The sequence below is a fragment of the Lipophrys pholis genome (assembly GCF_963383615.2).
Source record: "Lipophrys pholis genome assembly, chromosome: 19".
Taxonomy (NCBI): Eukaryota; Metazoa; Chordata; class Actinopteri; order Blenniiformes; family Blenniidae; genus Lipophrys; species Lipophrys pholis.
Window position 1 is genome coordinate 18,165,305 of NC_137647.1, and position 14,282 is coordinate 18,179,586.

Here is a 14,282-nt window from a genome sequence, read left to right on the forward strand (position 1 = left end):
AGTTGCTGTTTGGAGCAATAAAATTAGCTTTGGTGCTGTAAGATGGAACAAATCCCGCTCTGTATGCTGGATAAGCAGCTATACAGGACACATGACCAACGTGCTCATCCACAGGGCATCAAGCGCACAGAAGGACCTGTGATCTTGTCTCTTTTCTATTTCTGGATTCGTTCTCTTTCTTTGAAGAGGCTCACATTCTGATATTGATCATCCAACTGGAAACATGAACAGTACAGTCTTCACTTCGGGGCGTCGAACTTGTTTTAGTTGGGGGCCATGTACAGGCTTGGTCTTAAATGGGTCAAAACAGGAACGGAATAACATATAAATTACGACAAATCAATGAATTCTGCTTTGTTTTAGTAGGAATTTCACATTTCTAATCAGAGTATTATTGTAATGATTTCTTCTGATTTCCATCCTAATTCCGTTTCATTAGTAATAATGCCGCAAGCTTTCACTGCTGCATAACTTCAAGCGTTGCTTGGACCATCTGATGGTCAGTTTTGGGCTCTATTGCTGTGTTAACGCCATGTTTGTTTGTTTATTTACTTTTTTGGTTGTTTTGTTTGGTTTGTTGGCTTTCAGTTGGCTGGTCAGTCTGTCGGTCGGTTGGTTGGTCGTTTGGTCGGTTGGTTGGTTTGTTAGTCAGTTTGTCAGTCACTCAGTTGGCTGTTCGGTCAGTCGGTCAGTCGTTTGTTTGTTGGTTGGTTGGTTGCTTGTTTGCTTGCTTGTTTTCCTGGTTCGTTTGTCCTCCCAAGGGCCAGACCGGAAATGCCTTGCAGGCTTGTTTTGCTTTGCAGGCTAAATGTTTGACATTCCTCAGTCAGTTAATGCAATAATATATTTTAAGACATCAAGACATTCAAAAGGTGATAATTTTCCAGCTTGATGAAGCAAACCGTATCTATTTATTACAACATTAAAACTTTTTAGGCAATTCGTGAGAGGAAACAAGCTATTTAAAGAGATTTTGTCCGATTTTGTTTTTCAAAGACAGAAAGTGAGAGTTCCCTGATGGGAGATGAAAGTCGTCCACTTCAGCCGACGGGTGTAAAAATTATGACACAGCTTTTGAAGGAAAATCTTTTCCGAGTCTCGTCCCTGCACAAGTGGTAAAAATAAGTTAGGACCACAAACTCTAACGTCACGTCTGGACTTGACACCCAGTCGGGGAAGTTTTACATGCGTGTGAGTTTGCTCTTTTATTTTCTTAAGGTCAGCCCGGATCATGGAGGGACAGTCTAGTTTCCCTTCAGCATGCTCCTGGAGCTGGCAGCACATTTCCTATGAAGTTCACTTCCCCATCACCCCGGTCGAGACCGCAAGCTATTGATAAGCCGAGTAATCGCTTTTACTCTTCAAAATAACTTGTGATTGTGCTTTTTTATATCTTCCTTATGAGCCACATAAGAGAAGAAGATCATGTGGCAGTAACAGCAGGCTGTGCCACACATACTGATGAGTTATCTAATAGCATGCTTTAAATTCCTCCTTAATGACATTCAAGTTCAATGGTTAGACACGCAGCTCTCCCACATATAAGGAAGAAAGCGGTGAAGAAGACTTTCATGCCCCCAGGACAGCTTCACATTCATGGCTGGGCTCTGTGTGGGAAGGGGGAAAAAAAGATATCACCTGTAGGAGAGGCAAACCCATTTAGCAGCAGGAAGTGCATACCAACAATAACTGTCAAGCATGCCTGTCGTGTTTAGGATTGTATGAGCTTGTGGGAAATGTGATCAGTATTGTTCTGCTGGGACGTTTGTTGCTCTGAATTGCAGAAGTTAAAAGAGGACTACAGAAGCATTCATGGTTAGGTAGGTTAGATAAGCAGGAGCACGTCACCCCAGTTTTAGCCTCACCCCACTGGCTTCCTGTCTCCTTTAGAATTGTTTTTAAGATTTTGTTATTGATTTTTAACATATTAAATGGGCTGGCACCTTCTTATTTATCCGATCTTATACATGTTCATTCTCCTGTTTTATCACTGAGGTCATCAAATCAGATGGTCCTTGATGTTCCAAGATCCAGACTAAAAAATAGAGGTGACGGTGCATTTTCTGTGGCTGCTCCCCGGCTGTGGAATCAATCGCCTCTTTCCATTAGAACCAATCGGTCTCTTGAGTCATTTAAGTGTCGACTCCTGACACATATGTACTCACTGGCTTTTAACACTAATTGAGCACTGTAATATTGTGGCATTGTTTCTACCCTGTTTTTTGTTTTTTCTCACAGATTGTTTTATTTTTACTTGTAACTTTGGTCAACCTTGGCTGTTGTGTTAAATGTACGCTATAAATAAAGTTGGATTGGATTGGATTGGATTAGCGTGCTATAGGTATCTACCTTATAAATAAACCATTTATGCTTTAAAATGTTGTCTTTTTTGCTTTTAAAGTGTATGGGAGAATCCCTCTGTAATCCATCTCATAAAACCTCAAGATCACCACTGGTTATGAAGGTGCATCCATCAATATATTAAAAATTATTTAAATCTCCTTGAAGCGCTTTCAACAAGAAGTCTAGAGATCGATTTGTTAAGCCCTTTAGTTTCTCTTTGAGTATGTATGTTTCACTATGAGTTAACTGACAGTACAAATTCTGTTGGATAAGCTTTGTAGAAGTAGATGTTGACATTATTGTTGACAGTGCAAATTTAAGAAATTAACTTCACCATCATTATAAAGAGAATTTTTTTTTTCTGTCTTCCTTTCTTTCTTTCTTTCTTTCTTTCTTTCTTTCTAAGCTTAAAAACCTGATCGGGGGCTTGAAGTATATTATATATTCAATTTACAGTTGTTGGTACTCCTAAAACGTCATCATAAAATAGAATGAAAACAAGGATTGCCATGTTTGTTTACGTTTGGCTCCTTCAGGATCCAGTCACTTGCCCCTGCGCCTCGTGCCAGATGGCTCACACCTTCGCCTCCCGGTGCGCACGTTGATTGGCTCTCGGTGCTGATCGTCAGCACAGGGGGAGGATCCATCCAACACTTTATTGTCAGCAAAGTGTAGTAGCAGTCAGTCACTCAATGTAATCCTTCTCCACTGACTGCGTCGGGCTTCTACAGGCACCATACCTCTTGTTTGGGACGCGCTTTAATCTGGATTATCTCATGCAGTTATTACTCATGCGAGTTTTTACTTGACCAGAACTGGAAGTCGCTTTTTTCTTTTTGTTTTGTTCAGTCTTTATTTTGGCGGAAGAGTTAATAGTTTAATTTCAAGCTCGACTTCAATGCCAAATTCAGCAGCAACGATGAGCAAAACCGGGATGGTGACAAAGATCCACACGAGGATAAGAGCGGATCCGTTTTCATCCAATTACGAGCTGATGGGCAAGGAGCTGGGCAGGTGAGTCCAAAGCAACCGACCACTGCCCGACGTGAACTCCACAAGCATATTTTGACAGGCTCAGGCAAATCGGGTAATTATATTAAATGTATTCCCTGCACGTGCGGATGGGGAGCGTGTTAATTGAGCGTTTCCAATCCTGCATAAGAGCAGCCGCGCGCGGAGCCGAGCCGAGCTGCGCACCCGGTAATGCGCTTTCGTGCGTCTTGGCTGAAGGTTTGTTGGAATAGTTTTGGTCGGTCCTCTTAATGAAAAGGGGTGGCAGCAGTAGGGATCTGTGAGGTAAGGAGCTTTCACAAGCTCGAGAAAAAAAACAAAAACTCTACAACTTGTTTATCTAGATGCTTTGTCTTAATCCTGGTGTTTTGGTTACTCAGTCTATGGTTTCCTTTCATTAGATTAACACCGAATGAGCTTGAATTCAGAAAGATCCCCCAAAGTGAACATTATAACTCAAATCGGAGAAAATCAAACTCTTGGCAGGCTTTATAAATGTACAATTCACAAAGGGCTGCATGTGTGTGATGTATCCAAACAGCAGGACTATCCTCGGTTTAATTCCAAAGCTTTCTACGAGGACCTTGCATGTTCCCTCTATGTGTGGTTCTTTCCAGGTGCTTTGCTTTCCTAAAATAGTCTGGAAACCTGCATATTGGTGTGTAGATGTTGCCCATTGTCAGCTGGTATCAGCTCTCGCCAGTTACCTTTTGTTATTCGAGATAAAACTTGTCATTCAGTATTAATTGCTTTTTTTTTCTCTCTCTCTCTGTCTGTTCAGTTAATCCCACTTGAGGGTGCACTGAAGTGCAGATTCCAGGAATATGAAAGTTTCGTTTTTTTTTGTTTTTTTTTATCTTTACGCCATGCTATAATGAGAACTGGTTTCTCTTCAGATTTTCTTTAATGCAATAGTGTTTTCACATTTTTCACATTTCTCCATGTCCATGTGACTCCACTTTGAGTTTGCCCCACAGCAGAGTGGTAAGACTGTTTGGAAGCAGCCAGTTTGCATCTTGTCTGATACTCTGGGACCGCTGCCAGCACCTGCAGGGGAGGGATTGGTTTGGAGCTTCTGATGAGGTGTAGGCTAGAAAAGCATTCAAACACTTCACCTTTTCTCCCCCCTCCCTCTTTCTTTCCCATGACTTCTACCAAACAACTTCCGGAGAGCTGGCCTCATAATCGCTTTAGGTGCAGGAATGTATGCATGTGTTGCACGGCGGGGTTCAGCTGTGTCGTTTGTACATTGGGATGTTAAGCACATTGGAACCAGCAGGTGCCAAGGTGTACCGATTCCAATAGTTGAATCCAACAACAGTTTTTTTTTTTTTTCTTTTCTTTTTTCTAACACTATTCATCCGGCTTTGCAGTACGTGTTGCAGTCCCCTGCAGAAGTTTGCACAAAACGATGTTGTGGCCAACTTGTAAGCAGGAACAGGAACTCGTGTTGCGTGTCAGGCTGTCTGTGAAACAGGCAAATAGGAGCTGCGGAGAGCTGTCGTTTCTCATCACACTTCAGACATGAGTCAGTGCCCCGCCGGGCGAGACAAAACACAGACTCCACAGGAAACCAATTTCTCAATCAAATTATCACCATCTCAAGTGGGGAGAGGAGGAACTCCCTCTGTGGCTCAGTAAAGTTGACTGTTGATCACAGATTAGTTTCTTCAGTTTACAACCCTGCATGTGGTTAATCTGCGGAGAAACACTTAAAATGAGGTATATTATTGAACAAATGTAAGCTTATGTACAACTCGAGCATCCTCTTTATGCATTTGCCCGGTAATGCGGACGAATGAGAAGACGGGCGGCTGGAGGACGGCCTTGTGTTCTGACCTCTGACATGTTGTCAGCTCCTGAAAAGGCCTCCTGTTGCGGTCATCTCTTTTCACTCCGTATCTAGCTCGCGGCCCACTGCTCTGAACTTGGCTAATTAAAGATGAAAAGATTCTGACAGCTCTTGCCTTTTCACTCTGAACAATGACTCGTCACCATTCTGCCAGACTGAGAAACTGCAAAGGAGTAGGAGCCGGGCCTCACAGCAGTCAAGTGTGTTGCCAAAACAGAGCCAGACTGCAGCCAGAACAGTTGCTGTTTTTGGTCAGCGGCACACTGGGCTTGAAATAACACTGTGTGGGAAAATGACCGGCACCCTGCTGACCGGACTTTTCAGTTTCGGTCACTTCATTTAGATTCTGTCGGGTTCAGCCATCTTTTCACCGGGGTCTGCAAGTATAGGCGGATTGTTGAATTAGGTTCTGGTCGGATGTGGACGTCCATGGTGGCGTTCACTTCCACACGCTGTGTAGGCTCCAATCTGGCTGGAACGGTGGTGGCCCCCTGCCTGATGTACCCAACTGCGGTTCAGGTGGGTGGTCTGGGTCTCGAGGCCGCTGTGTTTAGCTGGCTGGTCAGCTTTTGTATGGCTGTCAATGGAGATGCGGTCTCTGGCTGAGGGTCTGGGTGGAGGCGTCGACACAATTCCATTTGTCCCTGCTGCTGTCAGCTGTGAAGCAAGGGAAGTGGACAAGGCCTCATTATCAGCCTGGGAGGGACGGCTGATAATTGTGTCGACATGACACACAGGGGCAATTCTGCACACATCGGACATCCTGCCCGCACCCACCGCTGACCTTTATACCCCCTGTGAATCCATCAAAGCATATGAACAAAAAAAAATTGTGAAAGTTGATGCTTTTTTTTCTAATCGGTGACGACAAGCAAGCACACAATTGGACGTCTTTGTTTTAGTTTGACCTGTAAAGTGGCAATATCCTTATCAGGTCCCTGCCCAGTATTCAGCTGCTCTTGCCAAAAAGTGTCGGGGCTTATCTTCTTTTTGTCAGACCCTCCTAAAGCCTAAAAGGAAAAGGAGGACTCTGAATCAAAAGTCTGATGGCGTCTCCTCATAACGGTCAATATTTTCAAATGATGCTCCGTCACGGTCTTATCTCTGAAGGGTTTCATAGCCTCGCCCCTTCCTATCTTTTCCCCCTGCACAGTCCCAACTGTCAGAAATAAGTCCAGAATTTCACATCTTTTAATATGCAGCAGTTCAAGTGACATCAATTCTACTTAAATCTAGATGAGATTTTTCACTAATCCCCCTCTCTCTCTGCCTCTTCCATTTTTCTTTTTCTGTCTCAGGGGAAAGTTTGCCGTAGTGAAGAAGTGCATCGAGAAGGCAACGGGGAAGCAGTATGCTGCCAAGTTCCAGCGAAAGCGGCGGAAGGGCGAGGACTGCCGCATGGACATCTTGAACGAGATCGCCGTGCTGGAGCTGGCCAAGGCAAACTCCTACGTTGTGGCGTTGCATGAGGTCTACGAAACCAGCGCCGAAATCATCCTGGTCCTTGAGTGGTAAGAGAGTCGGAATGCTTTAACTCTGTGCTGGTATCTGCATATGCTTTTTCATGCAAACCCAGACATGACGGTGCACATCGTGCTCAGTGGCGTGTAAGTCGGTCAAGGCTCTCAGACAAAAAAAACCAAAAACCTGCACAGATGTGTGAAATGCTGTACATTGCACATCATCTCTGCCTTAAATGGAAATGATCTCTCTCTGAGGTTAGTCGCTCGCCTCAGCGCGGCTTCAGCATCTCAGTTTCTTGTCACGATGTGTGATTGTCTGAAACCGTCACTTTAAATGCCGGTGTGGTGAAACTGCTTACTCACTCTGTGATACGACAATATTTAGTTCCAGATTAGTCATTTTGACGCTCGCTGTGGGAACTTACCACTCTGTGCTTGAGTTAGCACTTTGCCCTTGTTGTTGATGTTTGGTAGTAAAAAACACAAACGTCTTAGAAACTGTTTAAAGTTTGGAAATGCCAATTAACAGTGGACGCCTATGTCCAAATCACATTCCCCCTGACCTTGTCCCAGTTCTGTTTATTGATCCGGTGGGAGGCCTAGCCTGTCCTCACTAGTCATCCTCATCCCTGACATGGAATTCCTTTGGAGCATAAAAGCTCCTCTGTGGGGAGGGCTGGATTTGACCTCTGACAGAAGTGTGAAAGGGGAAGTAGCACCACAGTTCACCTCTACATGCCTGCAGAGAAAACATAGCAGGAGGTCAGCTGGCAATGGGCCGAAGTTCCTCTGCAGCTGCCAAGAGAGCTGCACCGGGGAGAAGTTAACCTGTAATCGCCGTGGTTTTCTAAAAGTCATTTATTATCTCCTTTGTGTATTTGTGTCTTAAAAGCTGCAGAAATGTTTGCATTGAGAATCACAGCCGCTCGGAAAAAGCGGCATCAAACAGTCTGACCTCAGCGTCAGGTCTGAGAATTGCAAACCATTTTCCATTTCCTGTGGGTTTAAAATGTAAGCAGCGAAGCGAGGGTCCCAGAACCGGAGCAGCGTCACACCGGTATGAAGGGCTGTGTGCATGCGTGCGCGTCTTGTAGCCGCAACCACATCCTAGTCGACGTCGGAGGAATGCGAGCAGCTGAATTCTGATCATCTTTTGAAAGTGCTGCTCCGGTCTACAGTAAAACTTACTTTGAAGGAAATGAGTCAGCCCCCGAGTTCACAGACATTTTTGTGCACAGTAGAGTTAGAGAAGTCCTCAGATCCCTGCTTTATTTCCCATAGAAAAGTGAAACGGTATCCTAATGTAAGTTCTTTTGGAAACTTGGATGATTTGAATCTTGTGACTTTATTTTAGTTTCCTGTAATAGCCTTTTGTTTTCCTCGACGTTTGCACCGTTTCAGCGGAGTCTTCTTTTATTTCCAGTGCAGCCTTGTGCATAACTTTACTGAGATCCTTGTCGACTTGAACTGTCCCGGAGAACCCAAGCTTATCCTGAACTTTGGGGGTAATTGACTGGCCGTTGACGTCAGCGAGCACCTGACCTGGTGGTCAGCCAGGAGGAGCTTTGACCAAACGGCTCGTCTAAAGTGATCACTAACTGAAGAGGAGGACTTGTTTCATCATCTTCGCCTCGGTCTTAAAGTCTTAAAGCGAGAGGTTTATTTGACTTTGTTCTTTAAATGGTTGTTTACACTCAGTGTGTCCTCTCACATTCTGGCTGCAGTGAGTTTATTTTTGTGGTTCAGTGCAGGGGAGGAAGTCCACCTACGCACTAAAGTAGAGACTACATTCATTTTCTTGGAAAGAGCGAGAGCACAGCGCGAATATTTAGACTTCAGGGAAGTAACAAATCATTTTTGGCCTGAATGAATGCATGTGTGTGTGTGTGTGTGTGTGTGAGTGTGTTCTGCTGAATTAAACAAAACGGTCTTTATTGGGAGTTAAAATGTCCCCAGGCGCTCTGCTGACAGCTTAATGAAGCTTTGAAACACTTCACCCTGACAAGCCTTTAATTGCTCGGACAGGTACAGTAAAAACGCTCACGGGTCAAGTTCGGGTCACAGAAAGAAATTCCAAGTTCCTTCCTGAAATCCCAGATATGCAGTCAGATGTCTTCTTTCAGACTGCGCTCATAAGTTTTTCATTTTCTCATCCAAATGGAAAAATCCAACACGGGCGCTTGCTCGGTCTACGTTTACCCTGGATGCGAAGCTCCACGGAGTGCGTTTGCAGCCAGCAGGGTGGGTGGCGACTATTTGTTGATAAAAGTAAAGGATGGACAAGAGATTATCACGATTATTGTGGAATTATGTTAAGATCCCCAAAACATGTTTCTATTTTCACAGCTGGGGGCAGTAGAGAACATAAGGGGGCAACTGGGGGGGTTTGATAGCTGCTGGTTATGTAACGGTTGTGCTCAAGAACTGGTGGTCACAGTCTTTTTTTTTTTTCTTTTTTTTTCCTGAAGATTTAAAGTATGCGTGCCTCCTAAATCCCCCACACATGGTTATAGTTTTTTTTGAGGGGGTTTGAACTGTCAGCTTCGGGCATTGATCTGACTGATGGGGCAGTCTAAATCCACCATGTCTCCACTTTGGTTGATATCGTTACACAAGCGCTGCAAGACCAGGCATGAGTCTGACTGGATTCATCCTAAAAATAAAAAAAAAACTACACAAAATCCATGAATCGAACACTAATCCCACTTGAAGTTGCTTTGAGTTGCTAATAAGATAAGCGCTTCCCCAGTCTGAACGACGAAGTGCAAGTACTTGTCATTCTGCTCCAAATTTTTCCAACTACTTAAAGTATTGACAATCTAATGGTAAATGATTAAGTGGAATATCACAAGGTGTGATTAGTTGGCCAGTTTGCACATTTCACCAAATTGAATTGCGGGTTATTAGACAGTAAAAGACCTTATCTCGGCTGATAAAACTGCTCTTGTTGATTGTACACGTCGATGTGGAATACCAAAAAGGTGTCAAATGTGGCTGAACTTTGGTCCCAAGTCAAACGAAAAGGACACAGACTGTTGTGTAATATCAGAGAAGGTGGAAATGACTGGGTTTATTTGACCATTTGTACCAGTGGGGTGGGCTGGAATTTGCCATTGTCAACTTGTGTGATTTGGACTGAGGGGAAGGGAGTATTTGTGATTTTTGAAAGCCTGATTTATTATGACAAGGCAAAAGGAATAATCCAAAAAGGAGAAACTGAATGCCACAGGGTGACTGTCAATGCTCCTTTTATTTTTTTTTGTACTCTTCTCAGTTTTCCTTCCTGTGCTTTCTTCCCAGTGCCGCCGGTGGCGAAATCTTCGATCAATGCGTCGCCGATAACGACGAGGCCTTCACTGAGAAAGATGTTATGCGGCTGGCGAGGCAGATCCTGAATGGCGTGGCCTTCTTGCACCGAAACAATGTCGTGCATCTGGATCTGAAAGTGAGTGCGCTGAAAGACGATCCGACAATATAGGGCGGCGTGTTCCCTGGAGTGTCGGACTCGGGGAGATATTATTTCTCTTATGCAACCGCAGCTCATTCAGTGTGTCATGACCTTGTTCCCACGAGGAATTGGCCACTAAAGGAACCTCACTCCACTGTCATGTTGTTCTTAATAGGTCTTGAGGTAATGAGGCGGTGAACTTTGAGGACTTTTTTTTTTTTTTTTCCATGCCCATTCCTTTCACCTTACTTAGCGTCTCACACGTTGAGTAGGTCTCTAGTTTCTTCTTACACAAAGTGGTCTAGATTAAAAAAAACGGACTCATTCAGAAAATGCTTGCTCAGGACTGACTCTAGTACTTTTTTTTTTCTCTGATGTCACTCATTCTTAAGGTGCACTTTGGGATGTTAATGGTAAAGGACTGATAGTTGCCCTGCTGCTCTCACAAGGTCAACCAACTGAGGCCAGTCGAGTTCAGGTTTAAGCCTGTTTGTGTGTGTAGTGTAAAAACATCCTGATTTCAGTGTCCAGTAAAATAGACAAATACTGAAACACCTCAAAATTTCACATCTTAAATATTCATTCATATCATATTTTTTTGCATTTTCTGATGAAAAATATTAAGTTTAATTTTAAAAAAGGCCAATGTGAGAACTGCCACAATGTTTTCTAACTCTGTCACAGTGTCGCTTTACCTGAAGTATCACTGATTTCTCCAGGCAGTGTTGCCATCTCTACTCCCGGTGGCCCAATTCGGAACAGTTGTCACTTTTTATCAAAAACTAGAGCTTCAATTGTGTCTGCAAGCAGCATGAGTGATACTCGCAGTGTTACAATAACCATGAAGCTCTTGGCAGACACACTCAGCCTGTTTGCAGTCCCGTCTGATGGGCTCAGTGGAGGATCTGACCTTAGAGAGGCTCACGGTGCACCCACTGGCGAAGTAAAGGCCAAATCCTCTCGCCACCACTTCACACAATCGTTGCGACTGACGCACACAGATCCCTAACGATACATTAGATAACATACCTGTGCTTGTGTTTGCCTTCTCCAGCCCCAGAATATCTTGCTGACCAGTGCCAGGCCTCTCGGGGACATTCGTATTGTGGACTTTGGCTTGTCCCGGCGCATGGACAGCATCACAGAAGTGAGGGAGATTCTGGGTACCCCGGAGTATGTGGGTAAGTCGTGATCTGAGACGCAGAACATCGTGATTCGAGTGTCATCCGTCATTACTGACCGTCTCCCTGCGTTTCTGTTGCAGCGCCCGAGATCCTGAACTACGAACCCATTAGCACTGCGACAGACATGTGGTAAGCCTCCCGACTATTTCCAGCATTTTTATGGGACGCCATGCAAAACTCATCGAGTCTGCTCCACTTCTGGACATAATCAAGACGGTGACGTCACCTTGCTAATGTGAAAAAGACGAAAGTCTATACCCCTGACCACGAGATGATGCTTTCCTCGGACTTGTGTCTAACTTGTCATTTTCTCCTTTCTCCCGCCTCATCAGGAGCATCGGGGTTCTCACCTACGTCATGCTGACGGGCGAGTCTCCCTTTCTGGGTGACGACAAGCAGGAGACTTTTCTCAACATCTCCCAAGTCAACGTGGACTACCCGCAGGACGCCTTCGAAGGCATCTCCTCGCCGGCTGTTGACTTCATCAAGACCTTGCTGGTGAAAAACCCAAGGTAAGATTGTGTTGATCAGAATTCATGATTATGACGAGAACTGGAAAGCTTCCACGTACGAAGGATGTGAGTCAGGTTGACGGCTGGCGAGGAAGTACATCCGCACACGTCTACGCGAGTGTGTGTGGTAATGAGATTTGCATCACCAAAGCAAGAAGTCATTTCCTTTTCTTGCGAATAGTGACTGTAAACCGGCCCCAATCAAAAGGAGGGAATTTTTGTGAGACTATCTTTGACAGACTAATGCAAAGCTTAACTGATTCCAAATAAGTCAAATCAGGGGATTTTTCTTTAGAAGTGCTGCAGCAATCTATTGAACTTTAACCCAGATTCAGATGGAGAGCCACAAAAAGACCATTTGTTTAAAGAATGACATTCAGAACTTGTAATATGTAATCTCGGGAGATTAGTGGTAGCACTGGAAGCGGTGGAAGATTCCTCCGTGATTTAGTAATCACTGAGCAATGGAGGGAAAAATATTCAGAGCAAGAAGTGCTGTTTTTGTGGTTTCCTTGAACCTGGTGTTGAAATCAATATGGCCGACTTCTGAGAGAGCAGATTGATTGTATTGGAAGATACATCGCTTATGTAAACTCTCTGGGAATTTCCACTCATCCACAGTTGTTGTGTTTGTGTCTACAGGAAGAGAGCCACGGCAGAAGAATGCCTCAATCACCCCTGGCTGAACTCCCACCCTCACTCCCACCCGCACCTCCACGCCAGGTCGGCGTCCTCGCTGGACGAGACCGAGACGAGCCAGTCGGAGTCGGAGCCGGAGAGCCCGGCCCCCTCCCCCGAGCTGGACCTGATCGGGTCGTACCTCCTGTGCCCGGGGAAGGGCGAGCTGAAGGCGGGCCGTGACGCTTTCTCCTTTGGCGAGCCGCCGTTCCCGACGCGGCCCGAAATCCAGCAGGAGGTCATCTGCTGACGTCCGGTTCAGAGACTCGCCTTAAGACGCTGAAACGCCAGCGAGCCTCGCTGTTTCTTGGTCTTTATCTGAGCTGACATCAAACCTTAAGGCTACTGTAGGCCAGGCTGCTTTTACTGCTGTGATGTCTGTGAGCGGAGCTGTGTCGCTCAGCACCTCCGAGAGAGAAAGGGAGGGAGGGAGGGTTTCGGAGGACACGACACGACGACTTTGTTGCATTGCTGCCTTAAAATGTGTGACAGAACAGGCCCAAGCTCTGCGTAACACTGTGGTAGATCGCCCCTGCACTCACACACTGGTTTCTTTTTACCCAAACTGGCCTTTCGAGGGGGTTGCAGAGGAGAAGAAAACTCCAGTTTAACTTCAGCTGACTGAGAAATACCTTCTGAGTTTGTAGAAAGAAAGAAAAAAAAAAAGACTTAAAGGTTTCGACACGTCAACCTAAAGAAATGAAAGGACGGCGCCTGCAGCGTGCTGAAAACTGCAGTTTAATTATAATTTTTTTTTATACGTTTTATTTATGTCCAGACCACTTAAGCCCTATTCAGTAATCACAACCACATAAATGCCTGATCAGGACAGAAATGGTAGCATTCTTATTTTTTAAGGACAATCTTGAGCACTTTTTATTTTGTTGTTGGACTTTGTGTGTTGAGTAAGAAACCAAAGGCTCATGGAGCACAATCAGATGTCACACATTGTACTGTAAATATTCATCATCACCCAGCGTTGTGTCACGTCATCTTTTTGTCATTAAGTGCCACTTTTGCCACCTCATGTCTTTTTATTATCACAAATAAACTTGGTAAATGTAAACTTGGTAAATGTTTTTGTTGTTGCCGTTTGCACTGGTTTGTTTTTTGTTTTTTTTTGTTAGATTTAATGCTCTTTAAATATGTTTGAAAAAAAAAAAAAACAAGTCTTAGGAAGGGAGAATCAAAGGGGCTGAAAGAAGCAGTTGTGTTTTAATTTGTGTTGATTACCGTACACATGGTCAACTGAAGGCTGAGATGTGTATGGAGATGAGACGTTTGCCTTCAGAAGCTTGGGAGCAGAGAAATTGAAAGTTTCTCAAAAGTACTGAAATGTATATTGTGACTTAGTATTAAAATCAATCTGTAAGGATAATTCATGTTTTGTTTTTTTATTGAAATGGTAACATCATTATAATGTGTCTCATTTTGTACGTTAACTTTTCTGTTTTCTGTTTTCTGCTCTTGAATTTCAGGATGGTTTTGCACTTGTCCTCTTTGGACGTTATGTAAAAATGAATAAATGTTGATGGCATGCATTGCAAAATGTAACTCGGAAAAATACATGTGCATTTTTCTATCAAACTAACGTGTGGGTTTTTATTATTTATTTCTTGCTGATGGGAGCGACTTCTGCTGCAGTGATCGGCAGAAGAGTTTCAGTTTCCCCCCTATGTCGGTTTCTCATCATCGCATGTTAAAAGTGAACATTTTTTTGTGTATTAGACAAGGGGGGAAAAAAAAGTTTAAATGCTGAACCCTGAGACAGGTTAGCTTTACCCTACTGAT

At 44.2% G+C, this 14,282-nt stretch overlaps 1 protein-coding gene across 1 annotated transcript; it reads left to right on the forward strand.

The window, feature by feature from the left end:
• The first annotated feature begins 3,025 nt into the window (after positions 1-3,025).
• stk17al (serine/threonine kinase 17a like) lies at positions 3,026-14,078 on the forward strand. Its single transcript, XM_080488716.1, has 7 exons — positions 3,026-3,357; positions 6,505-6,717; positions 9,970-10,114; positions 11,172-11,298; positions 11,382-11,430; positions 11,634-11,813; positions 12,456-14,078. The coding sequence occupies exons 1-7, from the start codon at positions 3,242-3,244 to the stop codon at positions 12,739-12,741; spliced, it is 1,116 nt and encodes a 371-aa protein (XP_080344842.1). The 5' UTR covers positions 3,026-3,241; the 3' UTR covers positions 12,742-14,078.
• Positions 14,079-14,282: the final 204 nt, after the last annotated feature.